Source organism: Amphiprion ocellaris, chromosome 7, assembly GCF_022539595.1.
Source record: "Amphiprion ocellaris isolate individual 3 ecotype Okinawa chromosome 7, ASM2253959v1, whole genome shotgun sequence".
NCBI classification, from domain to species: domain Eukaryota; kingdom Metazoa; phylum Chordata; class Actinopteri; family Pomacentridae; genus Amphiprion; species Amphiprion ocellaris.
Window position 1 is genome coordinate 27,200,019 of NC_072772.1, and position 27,440 is coordinate 27,227,458.

The 27,440-nt window shown below is 39.2% G+C and overlaps 1 protein-coding gene across 10 annotated transcripts in view; it reads left to right on the plus strand.

Annotated features, from left to right (window-relative positions):
* The window catches only part of fat3a (FAT atypical cadherin 3a), a 251,252-nt gene that overhangs the window by 136,235 nt on the left and 87,577 nt on the right, over positions 1–27,440 (plus strand). For 6 of the 10 annotated variants that reach the window (XM_055012369.1, XM_035947739.2, XM_035947744.2 and 3 more), the window contains exons 5-9: positions 7,778–8,092; positions 9,121–9,331; positions 11,019–11,087; positions 17,674–17,813; positions 27,015–27,290. In XM_055012369.1, coding sequence (XP_054868344.1) covers positions 7,778–8,092; positions 9,121–9,331; positions 11,019–11,087; positions 17,674–17,813; positions 27,015–27,290 — 1,011 coding nt within the window. The remainder of the gene's footprint in view (positions 1–7,777; positions 8,093–9,120; positions 9,332–11,018; positions 11,088–17,673; positions 17,814–27,014; positions 27,291–27,440) is intronic. The other 4 variants (XM_055012371.1, XM_055012372.1, XM_035947753.2 and 1 more) reach the window with 1 other exon arrangement.

Consider the following 27,440-nt stretch of genomic DNA (forward strand, 5'->3'; position numbering starts at 1 on the left):
CTCCTTTACATAGATGTCCTTCATAATTTCAATAAAATCTTGTAATACAGGACATTCAATATTTGCCAGTTTTCTTGGTACTATATATTTGCTGATAACTGGTACAGATGTAGTATGTCAATCTCAAGCCCTTGTTACACTGAATGAAGTTGTGGTGAAATCATTACAGTCTACCTTGTCTGTGTGCAAGTGTTATCTGTGATGAAGTTTTAATGTTTTTAATTTTACCTGTTACTTACTGTTTTTAATGTAACTATGCTGCTGCCTTCTTGGCCAAGTCTCCCTTGTAAAGGAGTACTGATCTCAATGGGACTAACCTGGTTAAATAAATGCTAAATAAAATAAATAAAAATCAAACTTAAACTGCATCCTAATAACAAATACACTCTCTATGACCTCATGTATGTCCTGCCAACAGCAATTATTTTACAGTCCCAAAAAATATAAAAATGAGAAAACCACACTGTCACCACCACTTGTCATCTGAACACAGGGCGGTCCAACAGTTTCAAAGGGAGGGACTCACATGCACAAACCTACATGGCCAGACAAGCTGAAAATAAATACTGAACAGAGATGCTTGGATTACAACGCACAAAGAGGGAGTGGGATCATTCTCTGCAATTACTCGACTATATCTTTGCATAGCATATAGTTGTTCACTGCTATATTGAGGCTATATTAATGTTCAGAATCCTGTAAACAGAACCTTTAACGTATGTGAGCCATGTGCAGTATACAATACATTCCTTTTTCTATTATTATTCGTGTTTTCTAAATATCCTTCTTTGTTACCGTCCAGTTTTAAAATCTGCTATCTAAAGTAGTAGAGGTACTGGCACACCATCTCAGTTGTTTTTCTACAATTTTTAGTTTGAACCAGAACCACGTCATTCTGTATTTTAAGAGGTAAACTAATCAATTATTTGTCATGTAACTGCACTTAAGAGTTGAAAATGCTTTCACTAAAATCAGGGCACCATCCAGATATGTTGTCTGAGAAATAGTTATGTTAGTTATTTTTCAGATGGAATGTTAATTAAATGAATCACATGTAATTATATTGATCTGCCTTATATTTAGAATCCACAGATTATGATTTCAACAAACGCCATTTCACCCACAAAAAATAAAAACATTGCAATACTGATCATGCACAAAACATTAAGTAGCTAACTAGCTACTCACGAACAGCAGCCCAACAATGATACAAGAGCATGCTTACAAAGACAATCTGGGAATGAATGAATACAGAACTAAAGGCTAAAGTATGCAAAGGTAAACAAATTAAAGGGCTGTGAACATCACTGAAAGCAGCTGGTAAAAACATTGATACATTAAAATCATGTTGGAATTTCGAAGCCCATTATGTTTCTCTAAATATGTCTGTTTACTATAAAGAAAGTAGCAGGAAGATGTGGCTGTGATCTGCTCGTTTAACTTATTTAGGATGTGGAGAGACGGGATGGGTGCTTTTGTCTACAATGGAAAGCCAGTAAGGGAAAGAAAAGAAAATTTTGGATGTCCTGGTAGCTCAACTGGTTGAGCGAGCGACCCATAAACTGAGCCTACAGTCCCCGACACAGTGGCTATTGGCTCGAGTCCAACCCATGGCTGTTTGCTGTATGTCTTTCTCCTACTCTTCTCCCCGTGTTTCCTGTTTCTTTCTCCACTGTCCTTTCTAATAATGCCTAAAAAAGGCCAAAAAAAAAAGAAAAGAAAATTTTATGCTCAGATCCTGCTAGGCAAATTTTCCTTGGTTTGTTCAGTCCTTTAATTGAGCAGTTTACTGAACAATGCAATAAAGGGTGATGAGCATACAGATGCTTGACTGCATGCCCTCTAAAGACAAACTATTCCCATCTATTTTAATTTCATCAGATGACTTGACCTATAGATTTGTGAAAATATTAACATTATTGTAAAACAGAAATTTTCCTAAAACCTTCTTTCAAATATGACCAGTTAATTGAACCAAACGCTGTTTTTAGTATCCATATCCAGAATGACTGCCTAAATTTAATGTTTTTGGATATGTCTCATAATGTGTAAGGTCGTAAGTATATTACCCTAAATCTGCAATATACTTGAGTTAAGTCTTCAGTGAACAGATTTGTGTTGGTAATACAACCAAAGGTTGCTTATCTTTTTCATGAGCTTAGTTTGTAGCGTAGTTTGTTCAGTTTTCATGGAGTTGGTTTGATGCAGTTACCACATGACAAAGGAATGGAAATACTGTAGTAACACAACTTTTTAAAGGTCGTCTAGAAAAATGCCAAAATCTGCTGGATTTAAATAATATACATACAGCAACTAGAATTCTCAGTTTTGGTAGTTAGAAAGCTATGTTGATCAAATTATCTTAGTCGCATGACCTCTTAACTTCTCATGAGTGATTATGATTGATGACAGCTGATTCCTCAGTACCAGTTAAAATAGGGCCCATTTGATACACTCATCAGACTCAGGCACAAACTTTTCAATGAGTAAGTCTGAGGGGCTAAGCAAAGATCTGAAGAGACTTCACACCTGGGCCATGGCAGAGGTGTGAAAACTAATTAGCATTTAGCCTGCCTGTCTAGCGTGACTCAGGACACCGATTGGATGAAACAAGACATAGCAAAAGAAAATAAAAATGTGTCATGATTGGTTGATACATCTGTTGCTATTGGTCAACCCCTGGGCCATGCTTATTATTATTATTATTATTATTATTATTATTATTATTATTATTATTATTATTATTATTATTATTATTATTATTATTATTATTAGCATATTTGCACTTCTTGGACTGTTACTTATTTGCACTGTTCTGAGTATTCTGCACTAAATCTGTCACTTTATCTCATGGTCATGTTTACATTTCACTCAGTTCTGCTTTTCTTAGTCCTTAGTTGTTGCTCGGCTCTAATTTTGCTTCCTTTGTTCTTTTTTGCCCTTTAATATCTTATTTTCTAAGTCTTTATTTAATGTCTACTGTTGCACGAAGAGAGAGTAACGAAATTTCGATTCTTGGTATGTCATGTACATATTAAAGAATTGACAATAAAGCTGACTTTGACTTTATTATTATTATTATTATTATTATTATTATTATTATTATTATTAATAATAATAATAATAATAATAATAATAATAATAATAATAATAATAATAATAATAATAATAATAATTTAATAAGACTTTAATGAATATGGGCCATGCAAAGTGTATAATTAGTTTATCTAGAGTTTCAAAATGCGTTTCACAATCAGCTGGAAAACAGTTAAATGAAGCCTTTATGAGCTTTATTATTATTATTTCCTGCTATTTTCAGCTATTGTTAGCTTTTGTTGCTGTTGATGAAATCAGAAAATTCAGAACAATTTCAAACAGGATACTTACATAGAAGGACGTCTGTCTCCACATCCTCCACATCTGGACTTGCAGCCAAAGTTTTAACTAAATATGTCCTCACTGTCTCATTGTGAGGTGAGCCCAGTCTGTGAAAATAAATCAGAACATTCATTTACTGCTCACAGCAGAATAACTCTAGAGTCAATTGTAAAGTCATTTAAAATAGTTTTAAATTAGCAGACACAATTTGAATGAATGAATGAATGAATGGTTTACAATCTACAGTGTAACAGTTTAATTGTGTGCATTCAGCTGACAAAATAATTATTATACATGCTTGCAGTAAACATTTTTTCTCACAAAAAAGAAACAAAAAAGAAAAAAGAATAAAACTACAAAGGCAAAAAAAAAAGTCACGTTTATGAACAAAGATGGAGGACTACATGATATCACTGCTTAACATTAACTACAGAGGCTTATCTTTGGTTCGTTGCTTTCTTCATTTCTTAATTTAACCTCTTTGTTGGATTGACCGACACAGAGACTTATCTTTTATGCGTGACGACTTTCGCCATTGCACCACGGTGAAAAGACCATGTTGCTCCGTCGGCCATCATTTATCCTCTCAAGTCAACAAAAAAACAATGTCTTCTTCGTTGGTAATAACAAATCGAACACGAGTGCATCCTCTACAGCAAAACTGTATACACTCAGATTTTCTTGTAGATGACTATGCAGTTAAATCTAATACATATGAAATGTAACATTTTCTTCTAACCAAGAAAATACAAATTTATGAATATATCAAAAAATGAATACATAAACTGATCATTCATGAAATGTGTAAACCTTATAAAATTACATTAACAATTCAAAGCATTGTGCTAAAACTTACTAAAAATACCCTACAAATGGAATATATTCTTACCGCGACTTTAGGACTGTGCACTCGTCTTTTCCACTGAATTTCCTCGCCGCTGGAGAAAGTGTTTAATTTGGCTTCCATCGAGGCTATCCTCTCCTCCAGCTTCTGCTCCAGCTTCTTCTCCAGTGGTGCTCTCTGGCCAGACAGCCGGCTGATAACGCTCAAGATTTTCTTCTCAGTGTCTGTTGTGGGACTGACTGGAACCAGTCGGTCATATCCAGGCTGTTGCATCCGAGGAGTTTGTGGTAAGTCAGACTGACGATACCGGGCCGCCATTGTAGAAACTCACCTAACAAAGACGACTTCTTTGTCCGTTCGTGTGTTGTTCTTGCGAGACTACGCGTGTGATTGGACGAGCCCTCTAACGCGATGACGTAAGGTCAACAGATTTTCTCTATGCCTGCAAGATGAACTTCGTTGATCAAAAGAAGAAAAGGCTTTGCCGCTTACAGTGATGCCTCTGTCATATCATCTTGGATGAGCTTGATGTACACTACCAGTCAAAAGTTTGGACACACCTTCTCATTCAATACATATATACATATGAAATTGTAAACAAAAAAGTGTTAATATTCAGTATTAATCTACAATGTAGAAATAATACAAATAACTAAAAACCATTGACTGAGAAGGTGTGTCCAAACTTCTGACTGGTATTGTACATGCAATGTCGACAATGTTTCATCAGATGTACCCTGAAAACTGTGGCTACAGTTGATCATTTTGCCATTTCATGTAAACTTGTAACATATTTGAATGACAGATCTAGAGCAGAAAGGTCAACATGTGTATTTGCTAGGTGGTATGTTTTAAGGAACCCATCCTTGAACCTCTCACAGAACCACAATCAGCCATTATGAAGCAGCTCATAGCTATTAATGTCATGTCAATGACTACATTTAGACATGTAACTGCAGGAGATTCCTGGCTTCATCCCCATCCCAAAAGACATTTTTATGGAAAGTCAGTAGAAGTTTGGAACTTGAGAGGAACAGACACCTCATATCCATCATCATGTCTCCCTGTTGAGGGCATTGCTGGAAGATATGTGGTAAATACATCCACTGTACAGTTAAGCAACATAAGAGAAAAGGTGACTGCAGTCATGCTGCTCTGCATGATGTTTGAGATTTAGGATTTTGACAGTGTTGAAAAATGCCTGTGATTCACTTTGATTTTACTTTTATAAAAGCTGTATGAACCTTGATTCAAATAAAGTGTAAACTGTATAGTTTTGTTTGTGTCCTTTTCTATTAAAAAAAAAACAATGCAAGTGTGAAAAGTCAACCCCCCCATCCCCCAAACCCCCTCCCTTATACCCTCCACATTCTTCAGGAAAAACGAAAATCATCTGCCAAAGGATAGGTTTTGGATTGGGTTGGGTGGCCCAACAAGACAATGACCCAAAACACAGATCGACAATGGTAAAGAAATGGCTAAATTAGGCTCGAATAAAGGGTTTGGACTGGCCTCCCCAAAGTCCTGACTTAAACACCACGAAGAACATGTGGACTGTGTTGATGAAAAAAGATTGTCAGAAAGCCAGCAAAATTAGTTGAACTGTATCAGTTCTGTTAAGCGGAGTTCTGATATATACGCTCCCCTCCAGAAGTATTGGAACAGTGAGGCCAATTCCTTTATTTTAGCTGTAGACTGAAAACATTTGGGTTTGACATTTAAAGATGAATATGAGACAAGAGATCAACATTTCAACTTTTATTTCCAGGTATTTTCATCTGGATCTGATATACAACGTAGAAGACAGCATTACTTGTAATGGAACACCAAAGTTTTGGGCGAGCAAAAGTATTGGAACAGATAGACTTAAAATAGATTAAAGTGAATAAGACTTAATATTTAGCTGCAGATCTTTTGTTTACAATAAGTGCATCAAGCCTGTGACTCATTGACATCACCAAGCTTTTGCATTATTTTTTTTGTGATGCTTTTCCCAACTTTCACTGCAGCCTCTTTCGGTTTTTTTTGTTTTTGGGGGGTCACTCCCTTCAGTCTCCTCTTTAGCAAGTAAAATGTAGCTCTATAAGGTTGAAGTCTGAAGATTGACTTGGCCAGTCTAAAACCTTCCACTTCGTGCCCCTGATGAACTCCTTTTTTGGTTTGGCAGTAAGTTTGGGGCCATTATCTTGCTACACAATGAAGGATCCCAATCAGTTTGGTTGCGTCTTTCTTTAAATTGGGGAACAAAATATTTCTGTAGACTTCTGAATTAATTTTGCCATAATGCCTTCTTCCAGTCTTCAGTAGTCCATTGGTGGGGTTTCATGGCCATAACTCGACCTGTCAAACCTCCTCTCTTCACAGTTGAAACTGAGACTTGCTTACTACAACCACTATTGAGCTGTGCTTGAAGCTGTTGTCCTGTGAGCCGCCTATCATGCAAGCTGACTCAGAAAATTGTCTTCTGATTCTGTTGTGGCTTTGGGTCTTCCAGAACTCTTCCTGTCAGACTTTCCCCCAGTTTTTGATAGTGAAGAAAACTGTACTCACATACACCTTGACTTTCTTCACAATTTCTCTGTAAGAACGACCTGTATTTTTAAGTGTTATGAGCTGTCTGTCTTCTATTGTTAATTGCCTTTTCCTCGCTATTTTTAGAGCAACACACTACTTTCTGCGGTACAATACTGTTCAAATAATGCTCTCGAGGGTATGGTCCCATGGTGTGTTCCAATAGTATTTTTATGCAGACAGAGGTTGTTGTAAGTAATCAAGGAAAGTTGGGACACCTGTAAGATTTGGTAGCACCAACTTTCAAGGCTTGATCAGCCTCCATTGCTGCAGAACAGCTTTAAGTTGTTAACTCATTTCTTGTTTCCTGAAAAAGGCCTTTTTGAATAATTCTGAAATGTACACTGTTTTTCAGTTTTGGGTAACCTTATCTTTTTTTTTTTTACCTCTGGCAGTTCACCACTTACTTTTGTACCATTTCTAGGTATTCATGGGACTTGAATTACTTGAATTTCAATTTTTTTTAAAAAATGGAAAAATTGGGGCATTCTAAACCTTTGACCAGTACTGTGCGTGTGCGTGTGCGTGTGTGTGTGTGCGTGCATGTATATATAAATCATAGTGAAAATGTCCAAACCTTAAAGACAGAAAGAAGTTACTTAGTTTACAAATACATGAAACAAAGAACAGTGTAAGAATTTTACTCATTTTAAGTTGTACATTTGTGAAAAGGTTTGTGTCTAAATGCCACATTAAATTAGTATGAAATTCCTGGAAGCATTGGCCACAAGAGTACCTTGTCATAAAGGGTCCTTCACCTAGATATTGTTGACAAACTTTTCATTTTGTTAGTTAAATAACATTCCTTTTAAGTGATCATCATCAACTCTAAAAAAACGAACCTGGAAAATATTACATTAGGAGTTCAAAGTTGAACTACTTAAAGCTTCAAACTTAAATCGAGCCTGAACAGCATGCTTGCAAAGAACAAAACAAATGTTTATGTTTTTACACCGAATCTCTCAATCTATTCTGCCTCTGTAGGTGCTGGTATCAGATGGTGGTCCTAATCCCAGGCAGAGTATAGTGTGGGTGATGATTCAGGTCCTGGATGAAAACGACAACAAGCCAACATTTCCTGAGAAGGTCTATCAGGTCAAAATTCCAGAGAGAGAGCGCAGAAAAAAGGGCGAGCCTATCTATCGGGTATTTGCATACGACCGTGATGATGGACCCAACAGTGACCTTTCTTACGGCATCGTGGATGGCAACGAGGATGGAAAGTTTTTCATTGACCCCAAGACAGCAGTGGTATCATCACGCAAGGCCTTCACCGCAGGGAGCTACGACATCCTGACCGTATGCAAGCCTTCATCTGCTAGTATTAGAACTTTTTTTCCACTAGATTTTCATTGGAAGTGTTGACAGAATGCTAGATTTGAGTTTTGAAATCATGATACACATTTTGGTTTCCAACTGCTACCTTGGCTTTCTGTTTGTATGTAAGATCAATAGATGGAAAACTGCCTAAAATATTTTAGTTGTCTGGAGGAGTACCTGATTTCCAACTATTTAAATTGTCATTGTAACTGTTTTGCATTTAACATTTTATAGTTAAACATGGGTGGCACAGTGGAGCAGTGGTTAGTGACTCAAAGTTTGAATGTTCTGGGTTCAGATTTTGACCTAGAGAATTGGTATGTTTCACTGAGTACTCTGGCCACCATAGGTATGAATGTGAGTGTGCTGGATTGTCTGTCTGTGTGTGGTCCTGTGATGGACTAAATGGATGGATATTTAAACATTTGGCTGGTCTTTTATCGAAACCTGCTGTGGCAGAAGTTGGATTACCAGTCAGACAAAGCCATCAAATATTGTAGGACCCCAGAGCTTGAATGGTCCTGAGAGCTACGGCTTAGGCTGGGATCATAGTGGGATATACAGACTGACAGCTGCAGACACCAAATACACACAGTTAATATCAAATGCTACTTTCTAGTCCACTTGGCAGACAGGTTCCATATATGTGCAATAGATTGGCATCTATGTATTCTGTGCAACCACACAGCAAATCAAATCAAAATTACAATATCCATGCAAGACGAAGAAGAGCTGTGCGTGCTCAATTGGTGCTGTTGTAGTGTAAACGAAAGGATTTGTCACAACAAATTGGAAGATGTCTGCACAGAGCCTCGAGTGCAGTCCCTGACGAGGTAGTTTATTCCACTTGCATCCTAACAGACACTCACAAACTTTCTGATATGGAAACCATACCAATAACGTCAGAGAGATGATCATTGTGCTCATTGTATTGTGCTCATATTTCAGTTTTTTTGAAAACAGAATGAACTCCTGTGCATTTGCACTACTGTGTTTTTTTTGTTTAGATCAAAGCAACAGATAATGGGCGTCCTCAGAAGTCCTCCACAGCTCGCCTGCACATCGAGTGGATCCGCCGACCACCTCCATCGACTTTCCCCCTGATCTTCGAAGAGCCATTCTACAATTTTACTGTCATGGAGAACGACAAAGTGGCTGAGATTGTAGGTGTGGTGTCCTTGCAGCAGAGTTCCGCCCTCTTGTGGTTTGACATCACAGGTAAAATTCGCCTGTTGGTGAAGTAAATGGCTGTCAGGAAGTAGAGGGTTTTGGCTGTGTGTGATAAGGTCTGTCCACGTTTGTGCATGGTGTGTGTTGGGCTGACAGTATTGGTGTGAACTGGTGTATATGAGGTGCAGCTCAGATACTGTAGTCTCGCTGCATGATCTGTTGAGCTCTGCCCATCCCAGTCACCATGGTGACAGCTTTCTCTAGGTAGCAGGTCAAGCAATAAAAACAGACAATATATTCTACAGAGAACTGATAAGGACTGGATTCAGGAGAAAACTTAAACAAATGTGCACGTCTATGTTTATTTTCTTGAGACTCTTCTTTAGGGACTAAACCTTTTAATGATTTTGTGTAATAAATTCAAAGTACTATTCATGACCTATATATTGTCTGTGCTGAGAGGACCTGTCAGTCAGCTCTCAATAAAAAAACATGCTGACAGATTTTAAAGTCAGTTTGACAGTCTTCTGTAAGTTCAAAATGCACAACATGGCACAGTTAATATGTAATGCTCAGTGCATGATGCTCACTTTTAAGGCATTATGCATGATGGTGTTTCTGGTGGGGTTAAATGATTTCATAACTCAAATAATCAGTATTTTTGATTCCAATTATGTAATTTTTTTTCACCTCACCCAGTACTTCAGTGTATATACACTGACAGTTCCCTAGCTATGATGCACATAGGCTCCTGTCAGTCGCCAATCAAAAAAAACGAACAACAACCAGGAAGAACAGCAGTCTCCATCATGTGCCATCCAACTTTCCATTTGTTGTCACTGAGCAGTGACAGTCAGTATGTATCCAGCTGGAGATACCTTCTGGCTTGCGCTTCTGGCTTTCCATAGCACTGACCATCTCTGCTCTGTGTTTCTTTTAATGTTTGTGCCCATTTCTCACTCGCTCTGTAGAAATTCTTTCTCATTTCACTGAATATTTTTTAGTGTGTGCACATCATTTCCCAGGATCCACTGCTATTTTTTTTAATAATGACCTTTTAATTAATTAGTGTCAATGAGACAATATGAAATGGCAAATTAATCTTTCTCCCCTTTAGTGATCTCAGGCAGAACAGTGGCACAGAACATCAGCAGCACCACATAGGCTTTGTATACATGTATTTTCTGTGTAAAATCAACAATGCAATTTGTGAATCAAACTGAAGTTAAACTAATATGAAATATGATATATGAGTGGGTGGTAATAATTTGTTATTTAACTATGATAATACAACGATGAAAAAATGTTCTATACACATTTATAAAGGTGAAATTTTAGAAGTTTGAACAAGACTGTAAGATATGTAGTTTTACAACCTATCCATAAAATCTTTGTGGTACATGTATTGAGAGAGATCATGGCATACAGTGAAAAACATCACTTATCACCTTTAATTAACAGTTTTTGTGAAACTAGTGCAGCTGTGCTAAACCAAATTCCCAAATATGAAAAAATTCTTAATATAGCACACTTTGACAAATTATTTTGAGTAGACTGCATAACATGTACACAAGATCTGATAAGTTTCAGCTCATCACTGGCAGCTGCTATCTCTGTCCTGTCTCCTCATCTCCTTTGCTCATCATGTTATTCTTCTGTCTCTGTCCCTGTCCTCATCCCCTAGCCTGTCTTACACTCTGTCTCCTCTCTCTTGTAAATGCTTCATGCTTGGAAGGTCCTAGGTCTTTCCGTGAGACGTTCTATATTCTGCAGAGCGCTTGTGGCAGGAACTGTTCCTCAGAAGGTATCTCACTTCCAATGTCCACTAAAATTCTTTGCTGTTGTATCCAACTTCCTTTTTTTCTTTTCCTTTCCCGTTCCTTGTTTTTGTTGGCACCCATGGTCCACCCGTATGCTTGTCATCTCTGATGCTGACGTAAACCTGTGATAGCTTGAATGGAGCACACCACAAAGAAGCCTGAGCGTTAGTATGTGTGTTTATGTCCAAGTGTTTGTCTTGTACATGCGTGTGTGTTCCACTGTGTTAGGCTAAAGTGTAGCCAAGGTTAATTGAAGGGACAAAGGTTTTGTAAATAGGTATCACAACATTCTTATCTGCTCCCATGGCAGCAATCCCTGGGGTTACCTCAGTGTGAACTTGGCCTGATGACCTGCTGTTAGCAGCACCTGTACACATATTCCTTATGGAATCGATGCATGCTCCCCAATCACCCACTGTCTCCTGACACATTAGCAAAACTAATGACTGCATTCCACAGAGGGATGCAGTTTTGCAAAACAAGAAGAACAACACAGCTTTTGCAAGTCTACAGCCAGCCAGGACACTAAACATTCAGTACTTAGCAACCAGTACCTAAACCACAGAACCCAGGCATAACACCCAGCAGCTAGTGCAATAGTCACCACCAGTCTCACAATACAACAAGCTCAGAGTGCTTTCAAACACCTCACAGCCAGCAGGTGAAAACTGCAGATATGAACCGTGTGAATAACGAAAGTGAGACCTAATGCAGATGTGGAGAAGGCCCATAGACAGAGAAAAACAAAAGATTAGGAGTAAAACAGAAAAAATATGAATAGTAAAGAAATATAAATAAATAGAAGAGAACAGAAAGGAATGAGAGTGGTTCATGTTGCTTTTTCTAGGTTAGTGGTACTCAAAAACACTTTATAATGTGTTTCTCATTCACCCATTTACACACATATTCAGTATCATAGATGAATAAAAAGGTAGAGCATCTACATCAAATCAAAATTAAATCAAATGAAGCTTTATTGTCATCATATCAGATGAGAGCATTTCTCCAGGATCCAAAAACCAGATCAGCAGTTAAGTATTCTGACTGCTTGTGGAATGAAGCTGTTTATCAGTCTGGTGGTTCTTCCTTTGATGCTCCAGAAACGTTTGCCTGATGGCAGCAGTTCAAAGAGTTTATGGAGAGGGTGTGAGGAGTCCCTGACAACGTTCAGTGCCCTGCTCCTGCAGTGGCTCTGGAAACGTTCTTGAACAGAGAGTAGGGAAACTCAGATGACCCTCTCAGCTCCCCTGACTGTGCAGGACTGTTCTGTCTGACATACTGTAGCTGGAGAACCATGTTAAGATGCAGCATGGCAGGACGCTCTTGACCACACCTCTGTAGAAAGTCCTTGATAGAGGTGAGGACCTCAACACATATTCCACACATATACAAACATGCTGTCACACAGAAATATACACACACCCAGATTTAATTAGACAAAGCATACAGAACCATGCATTCCCACTCTGCTCCCTCTAAACACACACCAGCACTCTATTTCTAGCTTAAGCTGCTGGTGCCCCACCCAGCAGGCTGAACCAGACAGACACAGACAGGCAGACACACTAGTCAGCACTGATCAGACTGGATCACAGACCAGCCTCCGTCTGGTCCTCAGGACCTGTGTGTAAAATTGATTTCATATCAATATTGATTTTTTATAATTTTAAAAGAAAATTGTGATCATTAAGATTCTATTTATTAGACGCTTTAGTGAGAGTTGTAGTGAGTTATCTGAGGTGTAGAGCATGAGTCCTGCCTGTAAGAGTGAGAAGGGAGAAAAAAAAAATCATAATTTTAAAGGGTAAATAAGTGCGATTGCTGATTTCACTTGTGTTCATGGTATTAACATGGTAAAATACTTCAAATTCTGATACAAAAAGATTTGATGCAAAACAAAAACGCAAACATAAAGTTGGTCTAGATGGAGGACCTAGTCTTGCTGAGTTTTCGGATATTTTTGAATGGTAAATGATCTGCATTTATTTTGTGACTTATATTTACAATGTATCTCATTCCCACCCATATTTCCATGTTTTTTTTGAACACTTTCCAGTCATCCTTTCTCTTGTCAAGATGCTTTTCATTTGCTTACATTACAACCACAGAGAGTACTTGATTAAGATTCTCCCAAGAAGCTAGGTAGGACAAAAGTAAAAAATATTGTCACTTTAACCAGTCATCCAAAAAGATGTAAAAGATCCCAAGTTCAGTAATGGAAGAGGTTAACTGTGTGACAATGCTACATTCTTTTTCTGTCTGTGCTTCCTGTCACTAAAGTAGACCTGCAGAAGGTGAGGCAGCATCATGTTTTGTGGTAAGACAACTGTCCAGTTTAGTCCGTTATAGTCAACTTTAAACAGGCAGTAAAAAACGTTTTTAGAATGGATCAGAGGGTTCTCTGTCTCCCCCACTTTACGGAATGTTGGAATTTTCTCTCTGTAATTTGGCTTCGACAGAACGGAGGCGTTTCCTTCTTTTGTAGAATTCTTTCCAAGCCCTGTCCTTCCTTATGTTCTAAAAGAGTATTCGTAGGCTGGATGGCAGATATGACTAGGCTGCTTGGAATCACAGTATGATTCACTTTCTTTTACTTTCATCATTTGACCATTACTATTCTGTGGTTAACAGAACAAATAGCACAGCCCAGATTACGGTACATATTCCAAAGTCATGAGGGCTATCCTCAGTCAAGGTGAGGTAAAAGTCAAAATTTCCTTGTGGTTAATTAGTGGTTGAATAAAAATAACCATATTTATGTACATAATTAGACAAAGCATCCTTAGTGTGTCAGACAGTAGAGAAGGCAAACTCTTATCTACTGATAACACTTCCTGTCAGGGCTGATCATTTGCCAGAGATTATTATTGGTTTCTGTCATGCTAGATTTTCACTTTAACAGCTAAACATTTGGATGTCCGTCAGATGGGACGCTGGATTGCACTGGACTAGAATTCTATTTAGTTTTTTAGACTAAATAAATTCATGATACATTGCCTTAGTAGTGGTTCCCAAACTCTTTTAGACATCAGCAACCCTTCAGAAAAAATCTAACCTGTCAAGACTGGGACTCCACTGACCTCTGTAGGTGTTTTGTGGTATTGTGGAATTTTCCAGCAGAACATTGTCCTGAGCATCACACTGCCTCCACCATCTTGCCTTCTTCTCATAGTGAATTCTACAGCCATTGCTTCCCCAGGTCACCAATGCACATTCACATGGTGAAACACCTGATACAAAAAAAAAAAAAAGATGCTTTGTCAGATCAGGCTATCCTCAGCCATTGTTCTATTGTCTAGTTCTGATTGTTACGTGCCTGTTGTAGGTACTTTCTGTGGTGGACAGGGGCCATCAGGGGCACACTACTGAATTTGCTGCCATACAGCAACTATATGCAAATAAGGAAGTAATATTCGTACATTCAGCGTTTCAGACTGACTTACATAGCCAGACGTTTGAAAGGGAAAACATATTTTCCATTTATTTTTTAAATTTCAGACATTTTGTAGCTGCAGTGTATCATAAGGATTATAAATCATACCACTGGAAATAGTTTCAACTGAAGGAATTGAGATATCTGATACATTATCAGTGTTTCCTCCAGGATTTTTTTCAGCAGCAGCGACAGGCTCTCCGGGAGCCGTGGCAACGTAAACAAACGACACGACTGCAGATTTTCCTTGTACAACCTATTTATTGAATGTCCAGTTGAAAATGACTTTTTAAAGGCTGAATATTCAAATTTTTAAAAAAAAATGAACAAGCACATCTGAAAATGCAGTCAGCAGTTATTCATACATGGTGTGTAGATATTAGCTTAATGCTATCAATTAGTTTACTCACGTTAGCGACACTGAGTTGGCATCAGACCCAATTAACTGAAGCTACCGATATGTTACGTAACGTTAGCTGGACATCAATATTTTGCGAATGTCTATTTCATTTGTAAAATTTATTATGAGTTATTTTAAGCTAATAACTTTTCTCCGGTAAGTCGCTGACCTATTTTCCAAGATGACACTCCTCTGACTCTCTGACCTGCTGCCTGGGTGCTTGACATGACGTCACTTTCAAAGCCGCGCTCTCGCGAGTAATTAATGTCGTATTCACCCAACGTATCAAAGAGTATATAGTGAGCAAGATAGTTATCTGCATTTTATCTTAGTACTCGTGAGTACCCGACACAGTGCAAGACTGCTGTGAAAGTGGAAACATGCGGCGGTGGTGTATTTGCGACGATTAAAAAACATAAATAAATTAAGAAATTTGTAGGGGTGGTGGCTGGGATTCAGCAGCGGCAAGCCACCGCTACTGAATGAATGTAGAGGAAACCCTGCATTATACAAACACTATCAGGACTATACAAATACTGTATACTATAGATCAGTGGTTCCCAACCTGTTTGGCTTGGAGCCCCCCTATAAGATGCCCCCCCCCCCCCCCCCCCCCCCCCCCCAAAAAAAGCAGCAAAGAATTTTTGCAGAAAGAGCAAATAAGTGTGTTTTTAAAATGTTTTCTAGGTAGACTTATGATGACACAGTAAGTCTGTTACTCTGATTTTATCCAGAATGTGAAAATGTATTTTTTATAAGCTCACAACCTCAGAGCAGACAAAACTCCACGCCCTCCCTCTGATCTCTGGCGCAGACCCCAGGTTGGGGACCACTGCTCTAGATAATTTGTCCAGTTTGCATATGCTTCTTATGTTTTTAAAACATCCAAGTCAAATTCTTCTGTGGGAAAGGCAAAGAGAAAAGGGCATGGTTCAATCTTTTACCACAGGAAACTAAGGATGAGCAAATGAGTAGTTATGATAACGATGCTGATATGAACCTGGATAAGTGCAATCATACTTCAGTCAGGCTAATCAGAATTTTTTTCAAAGGCATGTTGACAATGACAATGATTAATTAAATAAATGTTAATGAATTATTGAAATGTTAAATAAAACACAAAATACAGTACAATTGATTTTTCAAGACAATGATGTCCTATGTCTTATTAGGTATATTTTCCTATTTAACTGCAGTGGTAATCTCATCATACATCCCAAAACTATCAAAATTATAGTTTAATTTAACTGCACAAATGCTGAAACATGCAGTTTGATTTTTTAATGAAAGGATGGTTTCAGAGAAAAATGTGATTTTATGCTACTTTTTATGACAGCAATTTGTTGCCATATATCAACAATTTAGTTAACTACCCCCTTTTAAAAGACTTGTAAAGTATTTTTGATTATTGAAACAATTAGTACATTATAAAAACAAATTTACAATGTTTTGTCATGTTTAATCAATAATTATAGTAATAATTATAATAATTCTTGGTTCTGATATATATATTTTTTCTGTCATGATATGTTTGACCTAACATGAAACAAATATTTTAAATGTGAATGTTAACAAATTTAAATATAGATGGTCTGTACTTATATAGCACTTTTCTACCTCAGTAACACTCAAAGCCCTTCACATTGTGTTTCTCATTCACCAATTCACACATATTAAAGGCATTTATAAATTGATAAATGGATAACACAAAGACTCATGTTGCTGTGTACACACTTGAGCACACACAGTAAGCATCAGCGGAGTGGTGGATAGCTGAGATCTTCCCTCATTGTGTGTTGAGGCCATTGATTTATTCAGACAGACCCACAGAGGAATCCCTTTCAGTCTGCTCCACAAATAAACACAGACAATTCAGTGTAGGTGGTGATGGTGATAAATAAGGTCTGATGTTTGCATGGTAACAACCACAGTTCCACTTGCACAGAACAAGAACCTTACCTGATCCTCAGTACTGACACGGGACCAAACCACTTCATTATACCAACAATTTTTTTTTTTTTTAAAGAGGACAAAAACAGTGTCTTCAGAACCAAGTTAGTGATGCAAGTAGGAAAAATTCTTTTTATTATAGTGCTGTGTCTCTATGGAAATTGGAAGATATATACTTCAGATAACATGATTGTTGTCCAGCAGAGCTCCCTCACACAATATTAAACTTGCTGAACATTGACTATCAAATAAACACCATTGAGCTTTTGACCAGTACAGTATGTCACCTTGAATGAAGAGACAGTAGTAGGAACACACATGCACACACAGGATTTGTGTTGTTGGTGCTGTTTGCTTGGCCAGTGCTCATTCCTCATTGTGATGGTGTGATGTTGTGCTTTGGAATGGTGGTTTATAGTGGGTGTGTGATTCAAGAGCTTAGCTACATCAGCAGCCATACCTCCCTCCCCTGCATTGTCACACTCTTTAAAGTGAATCAGTGAACTGTGTATGTGCAACAGTGGTTTCCAGTCATGTGCTGTTCTCTGATCATATCATTGTAGAAGCTTAATTCACTGATTGACATTGTACAGATTGTATGCAAAACAGCCAATTTAATACTGTAGATATGGTATATTTATATAATAATAAATGTCCTTACATTTCATCATATGGTTTCACAAGACTGAAAACCACTGGTCCACTTTATAAAATAACATTCTGAATATGTCTTTATGATTCCTACTGTGTGCCCCTCCCTCCTCCTGACCTTCTTCCTGTGGACCAGGTGGGAACAGCGACAGTGTGTTTGATGTAGAGAAAGCTGTGGGCACCATTATCATTGCCAAGCCTCTGGATGCTGAACAGCGCTCCTTCTACAACCTCACAGTGCAGGCCACAGATGGCACCAACACTGCAAATACACAGGTACCACTTTTCCTTCATTTAACTAACCTTTTACCAATCAAATTCTATCCAGTCCCAGTCCTGGTCTGGTCTTATCTCTCAGAAATACTGTCTTAAAACACTGTCCATAGTAACCATCTTGACTGGATTACATTATATACAACCATTCCTCTGCGGGAGAATTGTGAACATTGTGGATTATGGGCAAATCAATAGAAGTGATGCATGAGCATACTGAACCATCAGAGCTTGGAAAAGTGTTGGGATTTTTATTAGATTTATCGACTGAACACCAACAACTAAATTATCAAAAGGACAATTCTAGTTTTTGTGTAATTCTACTCACAAAATATGTTAAGCATCAGTATTAGGTATGCCCAGATTTTAGTGGTTAAAAAGTATTTAGACAGATTCACAAGCCACACAAAAGTATGCCTAGTATTATTTGCTCAAAAACCTTTGCAATCAAATACTGCCCAAAATCTTTATCCTACAGATGTCAGCAGACAATCTGAATCATCTCTGTTGTTACTTCCACTGACATTCCCTGCCAGGGAAGAAAGAAGACACTAAGTTAGTGACATTCAATTTGGGTATACATAACTATACAGAGAGAAAGAGGACAGTAAAGACAAGGTGTTCAGGGCAACAGGCAAGGTCCTCCAGCAGTCTAGGCCTGTAGCAGCTTAATTAAGAGGAGAGGTGGAGGACTTGCTCTGCTTGTGAATGATAGATGGTATATCCTGCACACGTTACCATCAAAGAACAGATCTGTAGCAGGGACATTGAACTGTTAGGAGTTAGTCTGAGACCATACTGTCTGCCATGGGAGTTCACTGTTATCGTCGCCATTGTTGTTTACATTTCTCCTACTGCACACACTGAAACTGGAGAGACCAGGTTGACCATCTTCTCCCACCCTCCTCTTTCAACCCAAACTTCTCTTCAACCCAAACTTTTACCTTCATCCTCTCAAGTTTGCCCCTCCCATACCAGTTCTGGTGACCTCCGTCAGCTCAGTCCCACCTCATCTCACTCTTTCTCTGTTTGTTGTCTCGGTTGTCTATGTCAACATGCTGCTCTTACAAATTAATTTCCTATTTAGGATCAATAAAGTTTATATTCTATTCTACATTCTAAAGGATAGTTTATGGTTATTCGAGAGAGCACTAACTAAAAGATCAAACAGGACATTTTTTAGCGTAATCTTTAAAGTAATGAGGGTGTCTGTGTCCTGAGGCCAAACTGGGAGCTCGTTTCACAGGCAAGACCCTTAAAGTCTAGTAGCCACAAGTAAACCTGTAGTCTGAGAGCAAAGTGCTCCTTTGGGATAATATGGGATTTTACAGGGAACGAGTGAAGAGAATCTAATATGGGAGAAATATGATCTGTTTTACTTGCTTCTCTAAGAACTCTGGCTGCAGCATTTTTGATCAACTGATGTGTTTGGGGCCAAAAAATAGCCTCAGTTTTGTCTGAATATAGAAAAAGAAAAGTACAGGTCACCCTGGCCTTAATATATGATGAGTAATTGATCTTCTTCCCCTGGCTTCATAGATAAATGTAGCTGGTATAAATGTTTATATCAGCTACATAAATGGCTACTGTATAAATGTAAATGGTGTCATTTACCAGGGAAGTTTAATCATCATCTCCTAGTAACAGTGATTGAGGGGAGTATTTACAAAGTGAAAAGTATCGGTGGAACTCAATAACCAACTCGTAACTGCAACGCATAAAAGAATCATCAGTGACACGAACAAGATGCAATCTATCTGATAAATGTGTTGCAAACTATCTGGTAAATATAATTTACCCCAGCCTAGTGAGATTCCTTTAATCCCAATGAGATGTTGCAGTCTCATTAAAAAAAAAAAAAAAAATCTCTAATAAAATGTTGTGATCAACTGTATCAGTGATCATATGTTTAGGATGATTGTCCTGAATGAGAAACTGTTGTTCAATTAGTTTTGATGCATTTTGCAGAATTTAAGTACAGAGAATGCTACTGTACACCTGTGAATTCACTTTGTTGCTTTTGTCAATATCAATTTCAAATCATCACTAATTTAATTAAGTCAGTGTGCCAATTCCACTGACAGCCATATTCCTAATCCATAGACCATACTGTCTGCTACTATCAGTCATGTTTGACTGACAGGATGATGTTTTGGGTCATGAAATGTTCCTTCTTCCTCCACATTTTCCCCTTCCATCTTTTTCATAGAGGTTGAATTTTCAGTCCACAGAAATCTGTTCCACAACAACAAGCAGTTTCTTCTTTTACGTTTTTTGTAAACTGCAACATGGTATGTTGCGGTTTACCAGGAGTATGATTCTCACAGTGAATCCTTTGAAGTTCTACTCATCACCATTGTATCTGTATTTATGTCTGTGGTCTGACCTGTGTAAGAAGTCAGGATGAGCCTTTAAGTAATTTACACTTAGTAGATAGTAGTCATTTTTAGGTCCTTCACATGTTGGATTGTACTGGTCCATAAAAACATTTCAAAAAAACATTGTTTTAAGTTTCTTAGTGGTATTACAGTTATTCCTACGAAGCTGCATACACTGCCGTGACAGATAATAGGCTCTATTAAACAGCATTTTATACATGGTAGAAGCAACATTGTTATAACAATGTTGCTTCTGATCAGCCACAACACTGAAACCACTGACAGGTGAAGTGAATAACATTGACCATCTCATAACAGTTCAACGTTCTGTTGGCAACCCTTGGATACAGACTTTCATTCACCTAAACATTGCTGAAGACCAATAACACCTCCTTGTGGCAACAACACTTCCACACGGCAGCAACTTCAACCAGCAGAACAATGTGCCTTGCCACACTGCAACAACTGCACAGGAACAGCTCAAGGAATATGACAAAGAGCCCATGTTGCTCCAAACTTGTCAGGTCCCTGTCAACTCAAGCCTTCACAGGATGCACCAGAGCAAGCCTGATCCACAGAGGCCCCACACTAAAATCACAGGATCCAAAGGATCCACTGCTAATATTCTGCTGCCAGATGCCACCGGACAACCCCAGAGGACCTAGGTCCATACCCTGAATATTCAGAGCCATTTTGGCGGTATTGGGGAGATCTAACAATATTAGGCAAGCGCTTTTAATATTTTGGCTGATCAATGTACGATGTCCATCAATGCTATATTCCATATCATGTGTAAAAGCAGGCTCAATTACACTTGGGGTAGTGGCGGCTCAGTAGTTATGACTTTGGGCTACTGACCAGAAGGCTGGGTGTTCAAGCAGCCACTATTAGGCCCTTGAGGCTGACCTTGCACTTTGACCCCAGCTTCAGAACAAGCTGTGATATTCAAAAAGAGAATTTCCCCTTGTGGGGTGAATGAAGTGTATAAATAAAAGAATAAAAAAATTATTAAGAAAAGTTAAGATAAAGAGACTTTATTGTCATTGTGAGGAGACTTTTTGTTATTGTTATGATTATTATTATTATTATTAGGAGTATTTTCACAAAATTTTGCCCAACTTCATCATGAGAACCACCCACTGGTGACAGAAAAGTAGAACATCTCTTTTATATTGTTTCAGTGCACCAGACTCAAACGGGCTGAAACCAGGATAAAGACATAGATTAAAATGGAATACAGGAAGCACACACACACACTCATAGAGCACACACACACACACACACACCGCATGCACGCAAGCACGCATGCACGCACGCACACACACACACACACACACACACACACACACCTGTAAGATGTAAGGAAGGCTCCCAGATGGAGAATCAGCATGGATTCATGCAGTTAGGGATGTCTCTAGAAGGCCAACTGCTGCAGTGGATTTTAAACTTAGGCTTACTGCTTGGCAGCACTCAACTCCTGTTTCCTATTTCCTTCTACTTCCCTTTATATTTTCTCTGCATTGGAAAAAATGCAAATTTTAGGCTCTTTGTTCATGTGGGTCTTGTCATTTTCCTTCTTGCTGCTATGTTGCACTTTGTGATACAGTTACTGAGACTAGTTGTTAAATTTTAGCCACAGCGTAGTGGCTCAGGGGTTAGCACTGTCACCTCACAGTAGAGATACTAGTAATAGTACTTCTAGTGCGCTGCTCTATGTGACAGCAAGTCCACGTAGCTCCATTGCGCTGTGTTTTCTTAATGTTTTTAAAGTGTCTGCTAGTAGTCTTTTGTTTGTCTGCAACAATGTGCATAGTTGGGAGAAGAAGAGTGTACACAAGGGGGGACCTCCTCGGGTTACAACGGACAAACCACAGAGTTAAACATCTCATTCCGGCCAAGTTGAAGAAAGCATGCCGTGGTCAGAGAGCCAACGCTAAGCTAAAGGCTATACTCAGAGCTAGGAGGTTGAGATATAAGCCATTGATCCTCAGACAAACTCCATGTTCTGAATCAGCCTGCAATCACCTGTTCATTCAGGAAGTGGACCCCCAGAGGGAGTGAGACTCTGAAGGACTGCTTCAAATGCATGGACTGGTATGTCCAGTGCATCTCTGTGATCCTGTGTGTACTGCTGCCAAAACAGGATAACAGTATGGACATGAACATGGACACTATGGCTGACTGTACCACGGACTATATCAGTTTCTGCAGGGACACCGTTATTCGTGGGAGGACAGTATGGTGCTTTCCCAACAGCAAACCTTGGATCACTAGCAACATCAAGGCTCCCCTCAACCAGAAGAAAGAGGCCTTCACTGATGGAGACAGGGAGAAGCACAAAAAGTCCAGCTTGAGCTGAAGGGGAGTCTGAAGCAGGCCAGGAGGGATGACAGGAGGAAGCTAGAGAGGAAGCTGGAGGACAACAGCAGCAGAGAGGTGTTGAGGTGCATGAGGAACATCACTGCTACAAGAAGAACAACAGCCATACAACAGCAGGAGATGTGGACACAGCCAACCAAGTGTTCTACAGGTTTGATACATCAGCCAGCATCCGCTCTGGTTTGTGTCAGACTGGGTAAGACTGTGCTGCTCAACTGGCTGAGACCCTCCAGAGGATCTTTAACTTCAGTCTACAGACTGGTAGGGGTCTTGTTCTGTGGAAGATATCTTGTCGTGTACCGGTGCTCAAAGTAGTGTGTGCGGTTGAGAGACTAGATTAGAGACTGGTTGCCCTCACTGCACACCTCATGAAGACACTGAAGCATCTGCTTCTGCCCCACTTTCTAAGATCACAGGTTGTACATTCACTTTACCCACTGCATTTCGCATACCAGGAGAATGTTGGAGTGGATGATGCGGTTGTCTTCCTGCGGTACATGCTCCACCAGGTCTATTCTCGCTTGGCTGAACTAGGTGGATTGTGAGATCATGTTCTTCGATTTCTTCAGCACTTTTAGGACAATTCAACCTCTCATAATTCAAAACAAGCCTATAACAATGGGGTTGATGCCTGCCTCACCTTCTGAATTGCAAACTATCTTACAGGTTGACCACGGTTTGTCAGGCTGAGGAACTGTGTCTCTGGGACAGTGGTGAGCAACACTGGGGCTCCTCAAGGGACAGTTCTGGCTCCATTCCTGTTTACTCTGCAGACTTTAAATACAGATCTGAGTCCTGCCACATTCAGAAATACCCTGATGATACAGTTATTGTGACATGTATTAAGAATGGGCAGGAAGGTGAGAACAGGAACCTGATGATGATTTTTACTGACTGCATCACTAAGAACTACCTTCTGCTGAACATCAAAGACAACAATCAAAGACAATGTTCTTTTTTATGCAGTTTGAAATACAGACTTAGACTTTATTATCTCTGTGGGAAAATTATTTTCCACAGCACCATTCTGCTTGATTTACATTGACAGGACAGTACAAAAACAACAACAACACCAACAAAAACACACATTCTACAAAAACACTGTTCATCATATAAATATAGTTTTCGCTCTGGCCAGATCACCTTGGCCTTTAGTCAAGGGTTGCTATAACACAAGGGATTAGGCTTTTGCCTAGTCATACTTGTCTGCATCTCAGTGTTCTGTATCTATTTCCTGAGGGGAGGGAGGTAAGGTATGTGTTCAGTGGGTGTGTTATGTTCTGTTCTATTATGTTTGCAATCTGTGTTGTTTAATTCTGTGAGGTTTGGTGTGGGAAGCCCAATTATTTTGGAGGCTATGGTGGTTATGCATATGAGTTTGGCTTTGTTTGTAACAGAGAGTATGTTATAGAAGCAGGTGGAGCAGTACAGGAGGATAAATCGGATGATACTTGGATACAGCAACAGAAGGAGATGGGGCAACATAAAGTCCTTTAAGTTTATGGATGGCTGAGAGTCTCTGGTGACTTTTTTTTGATGTCCATGGTGTGCTGGTAAAAAGTGAATTTATTGTTGAGTGTAATCCCAAGATATTTAGAATTGTCCACTATTTCCACTGCTTGGTTATTGTTGAGAATGGGCTGCTGGAGAGAAGAGGGACTGATGATCAGTTCCTTTGTTTTCATGACATTGAGATGGAGATGGTTATCCTTACACCACTGAGTGAAGTGGGAAATGCTGTTGTAATTGTCCTGGACAGAGTGATTGTCTGAAAGCGGTGAAAGTATAGCTGTATCATCCGAGTACTTGAGATATATGATAGTGGGTGATGGGTTTGTGCAATCATTGGTGTAGAGTGTGTAGAGGAAGTGGCTGAGGACACAGCCTTGTGGTGCTCCAGTGTTGATAGTTATGGCTGATGGTTGTGCCCATCCATACTGCCTGCAACCTGTCACCGAGGAAGTTGCAGATGAGGTGAATGAGATGGAAGGGGATGTTGAGCTGGTTTAACTTCTGGATCATCAGGTGCTTTTGGTTTGTATTGAAATCTGAACTGAAGTCCATGAAGAGGATTCTTGCCCAGTGACCTGGAGAGTCCACATGCTTCGTGGATATGCAGCAGACAGGCAACCACATCCTGTGTGCCTCTTGCAGACTTATGGGCAAACTGAAGGGGGTCACGCTGTGGATAGTGACTTACAGCATGGTGTCAAGAAGCAGTTTTTCCAGGCATGTGATCCAGGTGATGGCGACAGGGTGATAATGATTGAGTTCAGTTTGCAGAAGTTTTTTAGGTACAGGTATTATGGTTGCGGTTTTCCAAAGGGTAGGTATGGCCACAGTTTGGTAGAATTCACAGAAGAGTGAGTAAAGCACTGGGTAGAGTTCATGGGCACAGTCCTTCAGCACCCTTTCTGAGATGCCGTCATGCCCCCGAGGCCTTGCCCAGCTCAGCTGAGCTGGCACCGTAGCTCCTCTTCTGAGATGGGAGCTGACTCGGCCACTTCTGGAAGAGGGAGGGCTTCCAGCAGAGCTTCACACTCAGCTCTGTGGTCCTGTGTGTTAAACTGGGCAAAACATTTGTTCAGTTATTTTGCAAAGGATTCTGGGTCAGGAATGGCATGGATTTTGTTTTTGGGTTCACTTCCAGTAAGGATTTTCACCCTTTGATATGCCTGCTTGATGTTCATGTTGGCAAATTTGGACTCCATCTTATCCTTGAATCTCATTTTTGCCTTAAAAACCTCATTTTTTATTTTCCTGTTTGCTAATTTTAGGTTTTCCCAGTTGTTGAGCCTAAAGGCTTTGCATTTTTCTTTTAGGCTCTGTCTAATTTGTTGTCTTATCCAAGGCTTGGAGTTTAGATATATTTTATTGTTGTTTTAACATGAATACTTGTGTTTATGTGTTTATTGATGTAATCCAAAACGACAGAACTCTATCATTCAGATCACTATCAAAAATACTCCAGTCAGTGCATGCCAGGGAACCTTGGAGATGTGCAATGGCATCCTTCGACCACTGTGGAGCGTTGTGGCATCTGACGTTTCAGTTCTTGTCTCTATAGCGGAAGTAAGCAGATGATGTTGTTGTCTGCATGCCCAAGAGGTGGATAGGAACAGGAGAAATTGTCCACCATTACACAGGAAAAACATGATGACTATCGTATCTTCAACATCCAAAGTGAATTTGAAAGTAAATTCAGCTGAAAGAAAATGCAATCTGCTGTAAACATCATATTGTAATGCTATTGTACTGCTACTGTATTCATCCATTTTGACAATGTCAGCAAAACCTGAAATTGTAGAAGCTTTGCAAAACTAAAATTAATGGCAGGGGCGTTGCATTGGATTGCTTTAGATTTTACAGGTCTACTTACTAAAGTGGCCAGTGAGTGCATATCAGAAAATACAACAAAATGGGGTCGGTTGAAATTTCTAGATGCTACTCTTATTTCATTTTCTGCCTTTCTGTCTGCTCTGTCTGCCTTTGCACCTGTATATCAATAATTCTCCTTGTGTGTTTTCCTGACTCATCACCGGTCAAATGTGACTCAAGAATTTCCCATGAGTTATGATGCATACGACATGCATTCAATCCTTTTCACAGCCGTTCTGATTGGGTGTTCTATTTTGTAAAACCAGTGCCATTGAAAATAATCAAGTACAATCCTATGGGTGCTGCTGTCAGGACTTTGTATTTTATCACAGTTGAACTTTATGAAAGCGTCTTGCAATTACTACTTTCCCAGTGATCAAGAATGCACCAAGTGCAGTAATTTCATGGAAACAAATTTATTTGATCTTACATAGTACTCTTTTCTAACTGTTTCAGGAGAGCAAATTTATGTGTACAGTTGCCTCCTATGTCCCTCTGGAGATGACGCATCTCACCCGTCAAAGGAACTAATCAGACTAGAAAGTTAAAACAGTATTGTCAGACTAAACAAAAGCATAAACCATGAAAGACAAAGTAGTTGTGCTTTTTAGTGCAGAGAGATTCATGAACTATAGACCCCCTCACATATATGGTGAGGTTAATTGTTGATTCTAAATTGACCATAAGTTGACAATCTGACCATGTGAGTGTGCTTGGTGTTCTGTCTCTCTGTGTGGCCCTGCGGTGGACTAGTGACCTATCCAGGATGAACCCTGCCTTCACCCTAAGTCAGACTCCAGCCCCAGCATAACCCTACAGATGGGAAAGCAGTGTATAAAAGTGGATAAACGGATGATACTGTCTGAATAGGTTTTATTATAGAAAACTTTTATATTTAGCATATCTTCAAGATTCTCACCTTCAGTATATAACATTTGCATACATCTCAGCAAAATGTCAGCTACTCAGCTTGAAATAAATTAATGCACTTCAGTCAATAATGTCTATTGTCTTTTTAATCCATTTACTCCCTCTCCTTTTTCTCCTGTCAACATCACTCATGATGCAGGTTCACATTACTGTTATGGACAACAACGATAACGATCCTATCTTCTCCCAACCAACCTATGACGTCACTATTTCTGAAGATACACCACCTGACACTGAGGTGGTCCAGGTTCTGGCATCAGACCGTGATGAGCATCACCAGCTGACCTACTCTCTGCAGAGCTCCATAGACCCCAACAGCATGCGTCTGTTCCGCATCCATCCCACCCTGGGAGTCATCTACACTGCTCAAAGGCTAGACCATGAGGCCTGTGCTCAACATATTTTCACAGTCATTGTAAGACATGATTTGGTCTTGGATGAGCTACTAGTGATATAAAAAAAATCTATGTCAAAACTTTATCAATGATTTATGGTATAATTAGGAATTTGTGGTAACAGACTCCAGTCTTGCCTGCATTGCTGTGTTAATAAAATTATAGTTCTG